The sequence below is a fragment of the Gekko japonicus genome, unplaced genomic scaffold (genome assembly GCF_001447785.1).
Source record: "Gekko japonicus isolate JY-2015 unplaced genomic scaffold, Gekko_japonicus_V1.1 scaffold509, whole genome shotgun sequence".
Taxonomy (NCBI): domain Eukaryota; kingdom Metazoa; phylum Chordata; class Lepidosauria; order Squamata; family Gekkonidae; genus Gekko; species Gekko japonicus.
In genome coordinates this window covers 116,096-133,904 of record NW_015168664.1, presented here as the reverse complement: position 1 = coordinate 133,904, position 17,809 = coordinate 116,096, and the positions used below count along the sequence as shown (strand labels likewise).

Here is a 17,809-nt window from a genome sequence, read left to right as displayed (position 1 = left end):
GGCCGCCAGAATTGTTGGGGGGAGGGAGTGAAAACCAAGTATAAATGCCTGGATTTTCTGTGTATTTTCCGTAGCAATGTGGTCATCTGCCCCCATGCTTGGTTTATAGCTGGCTTGGTTTATAGCTGGTCTTGGTTTATAGCTGTTTTTTCTCCCTGGAATTGCCTACCAATGTTCCCTCTAAGCTGTGGAGTCTTGTGAGCAAAATTTCTACTTTGTGAGCCACTGGCATTAAAGCTGTGAGCGAGCGGTTTGGCTACTGCATCAGTTAGTTTGCCTCTGGAGCCCTCCTTCCTGAGTGAAGAGAAAAATATGTGAGCCAGAGGCTTAAAAGCTGTGAGCTAGCTCACACTAACTCAGCTTAGAGGGAACACTCCTGGTAACTGGAATGTGAATAGCTACATATTGTGTACTTCATCTATTACCAAACAGCTTTCCTTTGTGGCACTCTGGTACTAGGTCTTCACTGATGTGCTTGTTGTTGCTTTTCTCTCAACAAACCAGTTACTGAAAATAGATAAAATTGTGTTGAACTTCTATCCTTTTTACCTGACATGGGTGGTTTGCTTGTTTCCCCCCACATGTGCCATCAGATAGGCTCGCCAGCTCGGAGTTGGCAATACCTTGGAGATTTTGGGGGTGGAGCCTGAGTGGTGGGTTTAGATTCAGAGGAATTAGCTGTGTTAGTCTGTTGCTGCAAAATAGTCCAAGAGTTCAAATAGCACCTTTAAGACTAACAAATAGCACCTTTAAGACTAACCTTTAAGACTAAGACTAACTGAGTGGTGGGTGTGGCCTTATGATACACTTCCGGTGATGGCAGGGGGTGTGGCATATGCTAATGAGTTATGCTAATGAGTTCCCCTAGCTCTTCTTCTACGAAACGACCCCTGCGAAAGGACAAAGACTTCTTCCAATGGAAAATGACTTTTTTCTGATGGAGTAAGGCTTCCTCTGGTAAGGAAAAATATTTTGTTGAAGAAACTCTGCTGGAGGAAGACTTAGTGCAAGAGAGTCATAGGATCCAACCCATAGTGATGAGGGGGAAGAAGCATCTGTGAGCCCCTACCAACCCTATTTAGATCTCAAGTGCATTACATGCTGCCTCAGCCTGCTAGTCTTAGTGCTACATGCAGTTTGACTGTAATAAATATTCTGTTGTTCATCAACATGCAGCTGTGATTATGGGAATCCCCAAATGCTAGGTTAATCACTCACTACCAACCCACACAATATGGATTAAGTGGGAGAAGCCAATTCAAACCAGCCCTTGAGGTAGACTTCAATAATCTTGTCTGAAAAGAAAATGACATGCCAACTGACTCTGTGCCTGGATTAGAAAAGTGCTATTCAGCAACAGAAGTCAGGTGTGAGTGATAGTATCTGGTTTATTTATATAGAAAAGAGTGATTATTTGGAGAGGGGGAGGGAGTGTGACTGACTGACTGACTGACTCCTTTTGGGCACCAGAGCTCATGTCATTAGATGGATGAGGTGTGCTCTGGTCATGATAGCTTATGTCATCAGTGTGTTAGTCTTTGAGATGCCACAAGACCATTTGTTACTTTGGCTGCAGCAAACTAACATGGCTACCTCTTTCAAATTTGTCTGTATAGTTTACTTACATTTTGTCTGTCACAGTTAAGCATTGGTATAAAACAATTTGACAGAGAAATAATCAAGAGGCTTACAAACTAAGGGTCTAGTAATTTAGCATTTCTGAAGTTTGACTTAAAATGATAATAGAACTATTCCAGACTTTTAGATCATAACAAATGTCTGGGGAAAGAACTGAATTAAGAAACAGAGTGCCAAACAGCAGGAAGGTATTTGATCATCAATTTTAATTTAAAAGGAGCAGAAATATCTGGGATGTACCATTGAAATATAGGCATCTATAATTAATCTAAATAATGTATAACTCTTAATCACCAAATGCAATTGACAGATCATTCACCTTTCCTTATATAAATACCATGAGGATTATTATCAGTTTTATTTAATAAGATATCTTCCTTCTCCAGCAGTTGTATAACAATGACATCACAGTTACATCAGTAAAAACACACTATGAAGCTATAAGGGACAGGCCATAAAATACAACACACACTGAAAAGAAGAGGCAGTAAAGTAGTGATAAAGGACTGATTGGGTAAAATGGGGCTAAATGTAAGGAGGGGTGAGGAGAGCCTTTAAAAGTGTGCTATCCTTTATGAGTTTGTACGTTTAAGTTTATGTAAGTTTGTAAGTTTAATTATGTCACCATATCTGTAAGTTTAATTACGCCACCATAATTTGGCACATTTCTTAGAACCGAGTGTGCATGCCAAATAAGTTGATATGTCTTCCATAGCGATGGTTAGTATTGTATCTGAATACCGAACCTGCACCAGAATATAGAACTATGGTTAAAATTTGGGACATCAAACTATTTGCATTACCCATGGTGGAGCATCAGACTAGCCTTACGTAAAGCAATTTCCCCACCATTTCAACCTCCCTGCTTGTAAGGCACCAAGCACAATTTGCTGGTGTCTCTTATCTATATACACTACTTCAGAACAGGGCTGAATTCAATAAGGTAAACAAGGGTTTCACCATATGTTTGAGGTTTTAGCAGTCTGACAGTGCAATCCTAAGCAAAGTTATTACACCCTTTGAAACCCATTGTCAATTTTTTTTTTGCCGTCAAGTCACAACTGCCTTACGGTGATCTCATAGGGCTTTCCAGGCAAGAGACGTTCAGAGGTGGTTTGCCATTGCCAGTCTCCACATCGTGACCCTGGTATTCCTTGGAGGTCTCTCAGCCAAATACTAGCCAGGGCTGACCCTGCTTCACTTCCAAGATCTGACAAGATCAGGCTAGCCTGGGCTCTGTTGTCATTAGAAGGGTGTAATTTTCCTTAGGACTGCACTGTAGGACCACAAACCATGGTTAGATCTAACTATAGTTAGTCATTATGTCTGCATCAGGGTGATGACAGCAAAAGAATCAGGAAAAAAGACAAGTAACCTGTAGTGGCTGTTCAGAGAGTAGACAGAGAAAGCACCTGAGTACTTGCATGCATAGTTTCAGTAATTCAGGAATAACGTGATGAACTTTGCCAGGCTCTGTTGCTACTTTAGTTAGACAGAGTTGCAAATACTGGGGTGATAAAAGATGACAAACTCGGAGAGGTCTACACCCATTTGTGTTCAATGAGGTTTTACTTCTGTTTTCATAAATTATATCATAAATGGTTTGAGTTTCAGATACCTACTTTCTATACCTGCTGTCATACCATTCTCTGACTGTTCGTTTCCCTCCATTTAGAACCTGCAATGGAAATCGATACAAGGAGACCTTTGGTGAGGTTTGCACTGTGCCTAATGGCCTTTTTGGCTTGTGAAGGGAGTTCGGAAAAAGGCAACGCATCTCTTTTGCACTTTACTTATCCTTTATACAACACCACAGTCTACGAAAATGCAGCCCCCAAAACCTATGTGGAGAGCTATGTCAAAATGGGCATTTACATCATTGACCCAGCATGGAACATCAAATACAGAATAGCTTCTGGGGACACTAGTAGCCTGTTCAAAGCTGAGGAACATATCGTTGGAAATTTTTGCTTTTTGAGGATTAGAACCAAAAGTGGTAACACTGCCCAACTGAACAGGGAAGTCAAAGACAAGTACACGCTAATAATCCAAGCCATGGAGAAAACCTTTGCTTATGAGGCTTGGGCCAAAGTAACGATCTACATCCTTGACAGAAATGACTTGAAGCCACTGTTCTCACCCCCCTCTTATAAAGTAACCATCCAAGAAGACACACCCCTAAAAACCATGATCACTGTGGTCAGTGCCACAGATGCCGATGTTGGTCAGAATGCCTTGTTCTACTATGCGTTAAATACAAAGTCCCAGTGGTTTAGCATTCATCCTACTAGTGGGGTAGTAATGACTGCAGCAAAACTGAATGCTACCCACAGAGGGAAGCACCAATTACAGGTCCTGGCTGTGGACAGAATGAGGAAAATCTTAGAAGGAAAAGGCTTTGGAAACTTGGCTGATCTTACAATCCAGGTAGAACCATCTGCCAGGAAGCCCCCTGTTATTACATCAGTGACGGTGAAGGCATCTCATTCTGCTGAAGATCTTCTGTATGCCACTTTGAGTGTGGAAGCAGATGGGTCAGGAGCTGGAATAGATTCTGTTGATATTGTGAATGGAGACCCAAAGAAGAATTTCAAATCCATCAGATCATATGTAGGAAGCAATGAGTTCATGATCGTATCTGCCAAAGAGATCAATTGGCATAACTACCCACATGGTTTCAATCTCAGCCTGAAGGCAAAGGACAGAAACAAGCCACCTCTTTTTTCCCAAACTGCAGTTCTTCAGATACCGCCTTTAAAACATACCTCTATCAGATTTGAAAAAGATGCATATCAAGTCCAACTCAGTGAATTTTCACCTCCAGGAAGCCATGTTGTTATGGTTAAAACCATTCCAGTTCTCCCAAATCTAAAGTACATTTTGAAACCTACTTCTGACAGCAAAAACTTTAAAATCAACCCTCAAACAGGTCAGGTAGTGACAGCCAGACAAATGGATTTCCAGGAACAACACTACTTCAATCTTGAGGTTACTACTAGTCACAGCTCAGTCTCTGTCATGATTGGTGTTTACATTATTGACTGTAACAACCATGCTCCAAGGTTTACCCAGCCTTCATACCATGGCAGCTTTGATGAAAATTCGCCTGCTGGCACCAGCGTCCTATCAGTGAAGGCTGTAGATAGTGACTCTGGGGAGAATGGTTTTGTCACATATAGCATAGCCAACCGGAGAACTGTTCCATTTGTCATTGACCCATTTTCAGGTGTCATCTCCACCTCTAAATTAATGGATTATGAGCTAATGCAGAGGTGGTACAATCTACATGTCTGGGCATCAGACTGGGGATCTCCTTTTCGCCATCAGACTGAGGTTTATGTTTCTCTCATTCTGAGTAATGTGAATGATAATGTGCCAGAGTTTGAGAAGGTCAACTGCAATGGAAGTATTCCTTGGGACTTGCCTATTGGCCATTCTGTGGCCACCATATCAGCCATAGATATAGATGAGCTACAGCACATAAAGTATGAAATTGTGTCTGGTAATGAGGAACAGGTTTTTGAACTGGACCCTATCTCTGGAGTGATTTCCCTTAGGGCTTTTCTCAGAGATCTCCATGCTGGACTACCAATGTCTTATTCTCTCAAAATGACTGCTACTGATGGAGATAATTATGCTTTCCCAACATATGTAAATATCACCGTGGTCAACCAGGACACTCCCATCCATATTCAATGCGAGGAAACTGGTGTGCTGAAAAAAATGGCTGAGACCATAATCCATTCTCTGGATTTTAAGTCTTCAGAACAAAACCCCAGTGATGACATTTCATTGAATGTACACCTCATAAACCGTCATGCTCCAAAGTTTGAAGATACTTTCCCAAGATCTATTGATATTATGGAAACAATCACAGTCAACTCAACCATTGCTCACCTGACAGCCGTAGATGGTGATACTGGCTTTAATGGAAAGATGGTCTATGTAATATCTGATGGAAATGACGATGGCTGCTTTTATATTGACACAGAAACAGGTCTCCTCCGAGTGTCCTCTCCTTTAGACCATGAACAAACAAGCTTCTATGTACTTAACATTACAGCGTATGACCTTGGCATTCCACAAAAGTCATCATGGAAGCTGCTAGCAGTGAATGTTCTGGATACAAATGATAATGCTCCTAAATTTTTGCAGGGTACTTACTTGGTTACAGTACCAGAAGATATAAAAACAGGTACAACAGTAGCAGTGGTGAAAGCTGAGGATGTGGATACAAATGACAATGGGAAGATAAAATATTCCTTTCTAGCACCCACTGATAAATTTGCCATCAATAGCATCACTGGAGAAGTGGTAGTCATCGCACCTCTTGACAGAGAACTGTGGCCTTGCTATGTATTAAAAATTGAGGCCAGAGACCAGCCCCCCAAAGGCCACCAGCTGTTTGCAATTGCTGATCTGGTTATTTCTTTGGAAGATGTCAACGATAACTCTCCACGTTGCATCCCAGCCTTGAACAAAGTAAAGGTCCCCGAGGACTTGCCTCTTGAGACTACTCTACTGTTCCTGGAAGGCTTTGATCCAGATATTGGCTCAGGGGGAGAACTGAAGTACAGTCTGTTCAGCGATGGTGAGAATGCATTTCATCTAAATGAATTAACAGGGGCTCTGAGTTTGGAAAAAGAGCTTGACTACGAGAAGCGTGACTCTTACAATCTGTCTGTGAAGATCAGTGATGCTGGGAAGCCCCTTTCTCTCTCTTCGCTGTGCTACATTGAGATTGAAGTTTTGGATGTTAACGAAAATGTGCATCCTCCTCGCTTTGATTCTTTTGTGTATGAAGGGTGGGTCAAAGAAAACAGCCCAGAGGGGACCTCTGTGATGAGAGTAACAGCTCAAGATGATGATAAAGGGAAAGATGGACAAATCCAGTATTCCATCAGAGACGGAACAAACTTGGCTCTCTTCAATATTGAAAAGGATACAGGTAATAATGGGCACTGGAGGGTGGAAGCATAGGCTGAATGGCACTGATGAATTGGTCTGAAATTTTGATTTGCCAGTGTTTTCATGTTCAGCTTCTATTTATAAATTTTTCATAACCCTTCTTTTTAGTGAACTATTGTCCTGGTAGAGAACGAGCTGTGCTTGAATACATGCCTCTCGAATCAAGCAACCAAAGTCTTTCAAAAGCTAAGACTATCCAACCATCTCAAAGTGACACTTAGGATTTTCATAATATCCTCGTTTTATGGGATGGCATGTTCTGTTTAGTTTAGAACTAAAGAGAACTGGAAGGAGAAATGGTCTGTTTTGTTGTGCTGATTATTCATTTTAAATGTTGCAAACTTTCAAACTCATTGTTTTTCACCTAACATGGAACAAAACTAAAATGTAAAGGCCCTGTTATATGGCCAGGTTGATAACAGAAGAGGTAAAGGCAAATTATATGACTTGCACAGCTAAGACATTCCTTCAAAATGCTCAGAGATGATGAAATGAGAGGTATATTTTCATTGGCTTCTTTGTTTCTGAAGAGGTTCAGAGTAAGAAAACAACTTACTTTTTAAAGGGAAGTATTGTTTATTAATCTGTTTTTATTTTCTGGAATTTACCAAACTTTTCATGTTCCTCTTAGGTACCATCTTTACCACTGGGCTACTAGACAGAGAATTCAACTTTCATTACTGGCTTACAGTGCTAGCTGTTGATCTAGGGTCTGTTCCTTTGTCTTCTGTGGCTGAAATTTACATAGAAGTCACTGACATAAACGACAACCCACCCCAGATGTCCAGTCCAATCCTTTATTCTTCTGTCATGGAGAATTCACCACCCAGCACCTCCATCCTTCAGGTTGATGCGGCTGACCCAGATTTTAGTTCCCAAGGGAAGCTGACCTTCCACATCATCAGTGGAAACCATCAAGGATTTTTTGCCATTAATCCTGTCACAGGTAAGGAACAAAGTTTATTTATTTATTTATTCAGGACATTATTATGCCTGCTTCTCCAGTCCTGCTCAAGGACGGCTTGAATAAATGCAGATGTTATGTTTGTTATTTAAACCATTCCCAGTTCACATGTCCCCACTGGAGAGGAAAGGTGGGGTATAAATGAAGGAAATAAGTAATAAATACGGTGCTGTAGAGACTCTGCTGTCTAGCCTTTGCTGCCCAACATTTCTTAAATAAGAATTACAAAAAAAATAAATCATAAGAAAGTAATTGCAATGTCTTTTGATGTTACAGATTTTGACAAGTGAAAGAGGGAAGCACAGGGAAATATAGAATCCTTCATGTTACGCTCTCAGAATTCCTAATTGACAGTGGGAGTCATGTTGTGAATACAGACTTCAGGATATTAGAAAGGAACAAGGGGTGGACCCGCGATACTCGTAACGTTACAAATTCTGACAAGTGAGAGGGAAGCACTGGGAAATATAAAATTAACAATCAGAATCCTTCATGTTACGCTGTCAGTCATGATGTGAATACAGATTTCAGGATATTAGAAAGGAATGGGGGAGAGGAAGCTGTGAGACCGAGTTCAATGTTGTTTTGCCCTGTTCAGTCACATTTTTTCTCCTATGATTCTTTATTTCTTCTTTCTTTAGTTTCTCTCTGCTCTAACATCTCTAATGTAACAAGAGGATAGAGGGGGGAAATGTGAAGTCAGATTTGCACTAATTTTTTGTTGCCTCTTCTGCCTCAGGAATAGGTGAAGCCATGAGAGAGAGGGGCAGGAATAGGGTTGCCTGGTCCAATGACCGTGCTGGCAGGGGAGGGACTTTCCAGGAGTGGGGGCGGAGCCCTGCAGTGTGCTGACATCATGAGGAAGTGCTGTCATCATGCTTGGTGACGCTCTGGTTTTGGGGCAAACTCTATGGTTTGAGGCTGATTTTACCATTGAGTTTTGCCAAAAAACCGAGTGTCGCCAACATGATGATGTCACTTCTGTGTGACATCAGCACATCACCTTTGGGGGTGGGATTTCCCCCTGCCAGCCAGCTGACCAGCAGCAGGCAGGAACCAAAAAATCTGGGGGATCTCCCACCCCCAATTGGGGAATGGCATCCTTAGACAGGAATGATCACCCAGTCTCAGTCAGCCTGGTACTGTTTTTAATCATTCTTGGCAGTCACCTTGTTTTTGTGAAAGAAAGTATACATCTAAGCATGAGCTGAATACCTTTTAGGTGCCAAACAGCAGGAGCAAACTGGCCCTTGGAAACTTTCCAGGAAAGTTTCCAGTGGGCGGCTGTCCTGGAGGGCTTACAGTCTCCTTTCCCATCCACTCCCCACAACAGACACCCTGTGAGGTAGGCGGGGCTGAGAGAGCTCTGAGAGAACTGTCCTTGAGGGAACAGTTCTGACAGAACTATGACTTGCCCAAGGTCATCCAGCAGCTGCAAGTGGAGGAGTGGGGAATCAAACCCGGTTCTCCCGGATTAGAGTCCACGCACTTAACCACTACACCAAATGGGCTAGGGTTGCCAGGTCCCCCCGGGGGGGTTGCCTGCTTTAGGGCAACTGATCTGCTGGCCCAGATCCGGCTGGCAGGGGGAACTCCACCCCCAAAGTGCTGGGATCATGGTGATATGCCCAGCATGATGACGTCACCTAGAGGTGACATCATCGCACCAGGCATTTCGCCAGGTGGACGCTCTAGCAGTCACCCTAAGAACTCTATGGTACTATAGAGTGTTTAGGCTGATTGCTAGAGCGTCCCCTGACAACGTGCCTAGCATGATGACATCACTTCTGGGTGACGTCATCGCATTGCACACTATGCATGCGTGCCAGAAGATGCCAACCAGTGGCCTGGAGCCCCCCACCGTCAGCCAGATAGGACCTGGCAACCCTAAGCAGGGCCCATACCTGGTGGGGATGCCATTCTCCAGGTGGGGTTTGGGGATCCCCTGGAATGACAGCTCACCTCCAGACTACAGAGATTAGTTCCCCTGGTGGAAATGGAAGCTTTGGAGGGTGGACTCCATGGCATTGTACCCCACTGTGGTCCCTGTCCTCCCCAGGCTCCATCCCCAAATCTCCAGGAGCTTCTGAACCTAGATCGGGCAGCCCTACCACTATCCCCCACCTGTAGCCAGGGGAGACCTGACAACTGTAAGATCAGGCCTTGCTTATGTTCTAATAAAGTTCTGTTCTGCTTTGGTACTGGGTGCTGTGGAGTTATTACACATACAATCTGAACCCTCAGTACATCTAACAACAGAAACATCAAGTATTTGGGAGGAACTAAATTTGATCCAGCTCTGAGTGCCAGAACTGCAAACAGAAGAAGAAAAGATTCTGACATTGTACAGAATGCCTCTTTTCACTGATACCCCTTTGTGGCATGATTGCAGGCAGGTGTAACTCTGGAATCTGTAGTTTTAGTAACAAAGACAATGATTAAAAGCTGTATCCCATACCGCCCCGCTTTCCCAACACAGTATTGAATCCTGCCTCACAGTCTTACATGCTGCAATATCGCTTAAAAGCTTACCCTGTGTATATGGCTCAAATTGACAAGGAGCAAATTGCTTCTCCCTAGATAACCAGTGGTATATCATACTGTAGATATATTAGCTTCACGAAGCTGTAAATTTAGGGACAGACCTGGAGAAAAAAATGTCCTGGCCCTTTAATAGAGAATCAATAGGCTGTTATTTACCAGGATAAGTTATTTACCTCCATGCCATGACAAGCTTCACCTGCCCATTTCCACTCATTAAACCTCTATTAAAGGGACAAATATTTATTCTCCAGGCTTGTTGGCAACCCTAACTAAAACAGCTGTTTGTGGCTATTTTTCCATTTTAGGTTTTGTTCTCTGACTGATTTCCTAGGTCTGTTCTCCTATACTAATGCTAAATGTTTTATAGACTGTACACGTTAATGAGTCTCTAGCAAAATGAGAAAAAAAATCTCAAATACACAGTGAATAAGCTGGATGGATATTTTCTAGTATAAGAGAATCTTCCTTTTCTCTCTCCCCCTGCTCCCCCTGCAATTAACTGAATACCTGAGCTCTTCTCAGATCCTCCATTTGTAATGGAATTCAGGATCATACATTTCTATTTTTTGCATTGTTGTCATTCTCCCAGCTGTTTAGAAGCCTTTAAGAATCTTCCACATAATTATTACTACCCACCAATGAGCTGTGGTTTGTCTGCAAAGTGTCAAAATATTAGTAATGCCACATTGTACAGAGGTAACCTCTCTGTTGCGAACAAAATATCGATCCAGCAGAAATCCTGTGACATGCTATCCACTTGAACATTTGGCACTTAGAATCTACTTCAATTAAAATCCACAAGTTAAGCAACTTGAAGCATATTTGCAGCTCATTTATATATAGGTTTTTGCTGTTTCAACTTTCCAGATCCCATCCCCCAGTATACCCCTAGGACCCCTCAGCATAAAGTTTCCAGCTAGAGCCCTGCTTTTTATGGTCCTTTCCGCATCTGCCTGCCTTCTCAGCGTTCAAGTCAAGGCAATTCTGTATTGGCCTTTCCCTCTGTTGTTTTATGAAACCTACATTGGAACAGAAATTCCCCTCTGCATTGCATGCTGCTGTTACTTCCTTTGATCTTCAGATTTTATTGAATGCTCCACACTGCATGCCACTTTGACTGTCTTTGATTAACGGGATTAGGGTATGCATAGATTTATGGCCATTTTATGGCTGTTCGAATAACCCTGGGCAACAGCAGGCTAAAACTGGGCTGACCACTGAGGGAGGTAATGTAATGCAGAATGGGGAAACCTGGAGTAAAAATGAGGTTGACCAGGCAATTGCTGGAGATTGGAGGGGGGGGGGGGGGGAATCCTGGATTAAAAAGAAGGTTGAATTTGATTTTAGTGCAGAATTGCTTGGAGGACACCGCAGTGAACATGGATTAAAAGGAAAGTGAAGAAAGGGCCTACGTTACGCTCATGCCAGCTGTTCACTCTTTCGCAGTTTATTATCTTTCTACTAGGAAAAAGGCCCATTGTGGAAATAAATACATCGATCTCTAGAAGGAGGCTCTGGGTGGGTGCCCCAGCCTTGGACACTCAGTGTCAATTTGCTGTGGCGACCTCAGTAGGGTATAATGACACTGAGTCCACCATTTTCTCCAGAGGAACTGATCTCTGCTACCTGAAGAACAGTTGTAATTTTGAGTGATCTCCAGCCCTCACCTGGAGATTGGCAACAATGGTTCCCCAGAAGGGAAGAGTTGGTTTGGAGGGTGGAGTCTATGGCTTTGTACCTGTCCGAGGTCCCACGCCTCCTGAAACCTCACCCTCTCCAGGCTCCATCCCTCACATCTCCAGGAATTTCCCACCTGGAGTTGCCAACCCTATCTCCTTCCCAGCCAATCATCAACCTATATTTCCCCTCACTCTTCAGCTTTTCACCCCCCACACACCTGCAGCCTCTCCCATGCTCTGAAGCCCTGACTGCTATGTCACATTGGCTGTCATATGGGAGTCACCTCAGCAGCATATAAGGATACTGAGCCCACCATTTTCTCCAGGGGAACTGATCTCTGCCATCTGGAAAGCAGTTGTAATTCTGAGTGATCTACAGCCCTCACCTGGAGAATGGACACATTTTACCTCAGAACAGCAAACTGTTTAGAATGTTAGAGGCAAAAGCCAATCAAGTCGCATATGCAAACGACCTCTGTGTTCCGAGGCAAAGGCCATTGAGGCTGCATATGCAAATAACCTCTGTGTTCTGACTGGCTGTGGGAGGGGGGGAGGAACAGCAAACTGTTTAGAATGTTGGAGGCAAGACTCAAGCAAAGCAGCCAGTGGATAGGGACAGATTCTGAGTGACACACCAGGGCGCCAACCCGGAGCGTGTGGAATGTTCTAGAGAAGTGCCACCACCATTCGGCTTTTATATATAAGGGAGATATCTCCATATCACTGTTTCATATGGTGGTAAAAGTCCATCTATGGCAGGGGTGGCCAAACTTGCTCCGCTTGACAGCCACACATGTTTTTATTGGAAAATATGCAAATTTGCTTTTTATTAACATTAAATTAGATTGTGTGTAAGAGCTGCATGCAGCTCCCAAGCTGCAGTTTGGCCACGCCTGATCTATAGTGACCCTTTTTCATACTCTTTTAACTTAGATAATTCATTACCTTAAGATAATGATGATTATAGTGTTGCAGTATGCTTGAGCAGGGTCCTTGGCCATGAGTTTGAGCGACAAGAACAGCAGCAGTGACAAGGAATACTCTATGGAAGCTCAGGCTTCTAACGTATCTAGTGCAGCAATCAACTATCAACACCCACTAAATCCCCCCTACTTTACAATCTCTGTTCCCTTGAGCTCTGTTTATCACATGCTTTGCCACTTTCTCCAGATACTTGGTGACATATCTCTGCAGGTCTGCTATTGGTTCACTGACTTCAGCCTTTGAGAAGTTCCTGGTGGTGATGCACTGTGCTAAAACTGATGCTGCTTTTGGAAGAGCAGTTCTTCAGAGCCTGTTTCTTCAAGACGACCTGCAGATAACATCAGGTACATGGCTCCCTAGTCATCAAATCACCGCAGACTGTGACTGCAGCCATGAAATTAAAAGACGCCTGCTCCTTGGGAGGAAAGCGATGGCGAACCTAAACAGCATGATAAAAAGTAGAGACATCACCCTGCCAACAAAAGTCCGCATGGTCAAAGCAATGGTATTCCCAGTAGTCATGTATGGCTGTGAGAGTTGGACTATAAGGAAGGCCGAGCGCCGAAGAATAGATTCTTTTGAACTATGGTGCTGGAGGAGACTCTTGAGAGTCCCTTGGACTGCAAGAAGAACAAATCAGTCAATCCTCAAAGAAATCAACCCTGACTGTTCCCTGGAAGGCCAGATAATGAAACTGAAGCTCAAATACTTTGGCCACCAAATGAGAAGGGAGCACTCACTGGAGAAGACCCTGATGCTGGGAAAGATTGAAGGTCAAAGAAGACGGGGACGGCAAAGGATGAGATGGTTAGACAGTGTCAGCGATGCAACGAACATGAAATTGAGCCAACTTCGGAGGACGGCGGAAGACAGGAGAGCCTGGCGGGAGATTGTCCATGGGGTCGCGAAGAGTCGGACTCGACTGTGCGACTGAACAACAACAATGCTTGAGCAGGGTCCTTGGGCATGAGTTTTGAGTGACAAGAACAGCAGCATTGACAAGGAATACTCTTTTGGAAGCTCAGGCTTCTAACATATCTAGTGCAGCAATCAACTATCAACACCCACTAAATCCCCCCTACTTTACAATCTCTGTTCCCTTGAGCTCTGTTTATCACATGCTTTGTTTTTCTCAGTGTTCACAAAGGAGGTTTACACTTAGTCTGTGTCTGTCTTTTGCCTCCATTATGGTGCTGTCATCTCTGGCTTTCCAGGTTGTTTAAACCCTATGGGTGTTGAATGTAAACCATGTCCTAAAAATGGCATTCAGGGTCTGGTATTGGGCCAACCCCACAAGGCAGCATTACTCTATGGTATGTACTATTACAGGCTTCATTCAGTGCGCAATGTGGATAAAATAAGCTATATTATAATGGAAGTATGACTGTGGCCCCGGTCCCACGGAGAATTTGCCGTGTGAAAGGCATGAATGCTTGGCGGATTTTTGGGGCGCAATCACACCGCAACATCTGGAAAGCGTAGCGCACCCGTGGCCAACCCATGGCGTGCCGCTGAAGATGCGCAGTTAAAAAGTACCTGCAAAGATCTACTAGCAAATGGTTTGCCAAGGACTGCAGATGAACTCGTTTGGTGTGATCGCGCCGGCGCGCACCTATTCCCTCTGGCCGTCCTCTTTGCAGCGCACGCTGAAGGACGAAACCTCAGTGCGCCACCGTCGTATCTGATCACATAATGGCGGATCAGAATGCGACGGCGCAAATAACTACACCTCCCCCCCCACATTTTCTGGCATGTGTGGCTGGGGCCTGTATGAGGCTGATGTATATGGGAATAGCCCACTGATGTTGAGTTTGCAGCTCTGGGTAATGTAAGGGAGAAGACAGATGTACCATGTTGATTTCAAGCAATGAATTTGCACCTTAGTTCTGGCTTCTTAGAAAACATGCAGGGACATGAGGTGATAATGAGGTAATAGAGAAAAGTAAAATGGACTGTACCACTTGAGGACTGCAGGTTGTGGCTTCCAGCTTTGAAAGTTCCATCACGTACAAAGGGGGAAGCTAGGGAGAAAGAGACTATCCCATTTTGTTGTTTGCTGTGTTGGGAAGATACATTACAAGATGTGATTCTCCATAAGAGAGTGGTAAAGTTCCTTCTATAACCTCAGTTCTCTGCTATCTCATTCTCCTGCATGTTTGAGGACTAGGGTTGCCAGACCTGACCTTGCAGCCATCAGGAGATGGGGGGTGGGGGCATAGGGGGCAGCCATCACTGACAGTGTGATGCCACTTCCAGGGAAAATCCAGAAGTGATTTCACACCTCTCTAGGAACTGTCACTCTATGATTTTACCATGCATGTCACACAGTCACTGACATTGATTAAAAAAAAAAATATGCTGGCTGCTGGAGCGCTAATGGGAAAGGCCTACTGGGGACAGGAGTTCTCTCGCCCCCAATGGGAACATGGCAACCCTAACAGGGACCTGGAGGTATGTCTCAAAAGCATTCACTAAAAGCCCTGGAGGACCAGGTGACTGCTAGCTTTTTAGGTCTGTTCCCCTGGGAATTTTAAGTGGTAATTGTATGGATACAATAAGTTTAAATTACCAATGTTGAGAACTATAACACTAACATGATTGCCAAGTGAACTAATCTTGCAGAAATTTCCTCAGTTACATGCCAGGTGAGCTTCTCATCAGATCATCTCGATGTTTCCTGATGTAGTTTGTCTCCAGCATACCACCATGACAAGCAGCTCTAGACTTGTGCAATATTTGCAGGTGCTACAGGGCCAGGAATTAAATAATCTCACATATAGAAGAGGCAGTATCCACTGAAGTCATGAGAGAGCCAGTTTGGTGTAGTGGTTAAGTGCACAGACTCTAATGTGGGAGAACCGGGTTTGATTCCCTACTCCTCCACTTGCACCTGGCTGGAGACCTTGGGCAAACCATAGTTCTGACAAGAGCTGTCCTTGAAAGGCCAGTTCTTTAAAGAGCTCTCTCAGCCCCACCTACCTCACAGGGTGTCTGTTGTGGGGAGGGGAAGGGAAAAGAGTTTGTAAACCGCTCTGAGACTCTGAGTGAAGGGCGGGGTGTAAATCCAATCTCCTCCTCCTCCTCCTCCTCCTCCTCTTCTTCTTCATCTTCTTCACGGTTGGGCCATTAAACTTATCAGCTTGTATTGCAAAGCATGGAACTGCTCGCAATTCATCCCCTCTCAGTCAATGCTCCCACTAAGCTGTGGAGTCTTGTGAGCAAAGATTCTACTTTGTGAGCTACTGGCATTAAGGTTGTGAGCAACTGATTTGGCTACTACATAAACGAGTTTGCTCTGGAGCCATCCTTCCTGAGCTAAGACAAAAATGTGTGAGCCGGAGGCTAAAAAAACTGTGAGCTAGCTCACACTAACTCACCTTAGAGGGAACACTGCTCTCAGTGCTGATGCACCTCAACCAACATTTAATAGAATATATAGCCTGATTTTTACAACTGCATGAGTTAGTATTGCGTGACTAGACAAAAGTCACCCATCAAGCTTCCACAGGAGAACAGGGATTCAAACCCAGGTCTCTCAAATCCTAGTCAGGCAAACTAACAATTGCATCACACTGCTGTTACAACTGTCAAACACAGAGGGATATTTTTTTTGAGCTAGCCACTGGAACCCAAGATCCTTCTTCTGATTAGTTTAGACTCCATTCCTGTCTATGTAGTTGAGATTTTTTAAGACAAGGTAGTTGGAGAGGTGGGACTTCTTCATTCAATTCTATGCCCACATTATATAAAGAGATTCCAAATATCAATGTCACTTGTAGTTACAGCACTGAGGGCTGTTTGTTTGGGTGTGTGTGTCCCCCCCCCCATGGATAGATTGCAGATTCCAGATTTGAAACCCAGCAAGCTGAATAGAGTTCTTCAGCCACTTATGATGGCCAGCTTGTTGCTTGACAGATGGCCTGAACTATTTTTGCAATCCCAGGTGGGCTGAAAAAACTTTTCCCTGAGTCTTTCCCAGGTTAGCACAATAAACGTGTTGCAGGTTTATGCTGGGAACTCAGTTCTCAGATGTACGTGAACCAGATTTGGATCAGGATCACAGCATGTGGGGAAGGGGGGCTTCTGCATTCTCCCCCGCATCATTTTTCAGACCAGAAAAGGACGGGGGGGGGGGGATTTTAGAGGGGGGGGGGGGGGAATGTGCATTGCTGGGGCACCACATATTCTGATGGGACAGATAGCCCCTCCTTGGCACCATTTCAGGTAAGGAAATCTGTGCACAGCGTAAGACTGAAGCCCCCTTTCTCCTTATGCACCACAGTCTGTCAGGCCAGTGCAGAACTCCACGAGCACATCTGATCACAAGGACCTTGGGAAGGCCCAGGGGAAATGTAACATTTAGTTAGGTCCAACCTGCCACAGATGGTTCAGGCTCGTAGGTCACAAGTTGTACAGGCCCGCAATAGCAATTTGGAGTATTCAAAACCCTTAATTTATAATCTTGCTATCTTTATAGTTTGAGGCCAAGAGACTTGCCTGACTCCACCTAATAAGTTCATGGGAAAGTTGAGGTTTGAAATAGGGACATTATGAGTCATCATTTCATCTCTTGCTGTACAGTCCTGAGAACACTTTCCTGGGAGTAAACCCCATTGTATGGACTTCAGTAGGGTTTGGAGTAGACCTTCCTAGGATTGCCCTGTTAGTCACTAAACTACACCAGCTTTCTTTTACTTTGCTGCTATTCCATCTAAAATCAGTAGTAAATAAAACACCAGTTATCCATTAGGACTGATACAAATACTTCCTGAAGGGCCTGCATACTGGCTCCCCTATTTGAACCCTTCAAGAATTGACTGAGAGGAGGGAAAGAACAGAAGTAGGAGAATGTAGCTACATAATAGGGATTAAAACGTTCAGCTCCTGGTTGTGGAAGAACAGATGGACCCACTAAACCTTTTTTTTACTGCAAAATGTTTTATAATAGTCAAGGGCCACAGTCCAAAGAGCCTAGGGTTGCCAGGTGCCCGGGGGGGGGGGTTGCCCCCTCAATGGGCCCCTTACCCACCGG

At 44.0% G+C, this 17,809-nt stretch overlaps 1 protein-coding gene across 1 annotated transcript in view; it reads left to right on the top strand.

The window, feature by feature from the left end:
- Positions 1–17,809, top strand: part of FAT2 (FAT atypical cadherin 2) — a 150,029-nt gene that overhangs the window by 35,986 nt on the left and 96,234 nt on the right. The window contains exons 2-3 of the mRNA XM_015415291.1: positions 3,314–6,586; positions 7,238–7,552. Of these exons, the coding sequence (XP_015270777.1) occupies positions 3,322–6,586; positions 7,238–7,552 (3,580 nt within the window). The 5' untranslated portion in view covers positions 3,314–3,321. The remainder of the gene's footprint in view (positions 1–3,313; positions 6,587–7,237; positions 7,553–17,809) is intronic.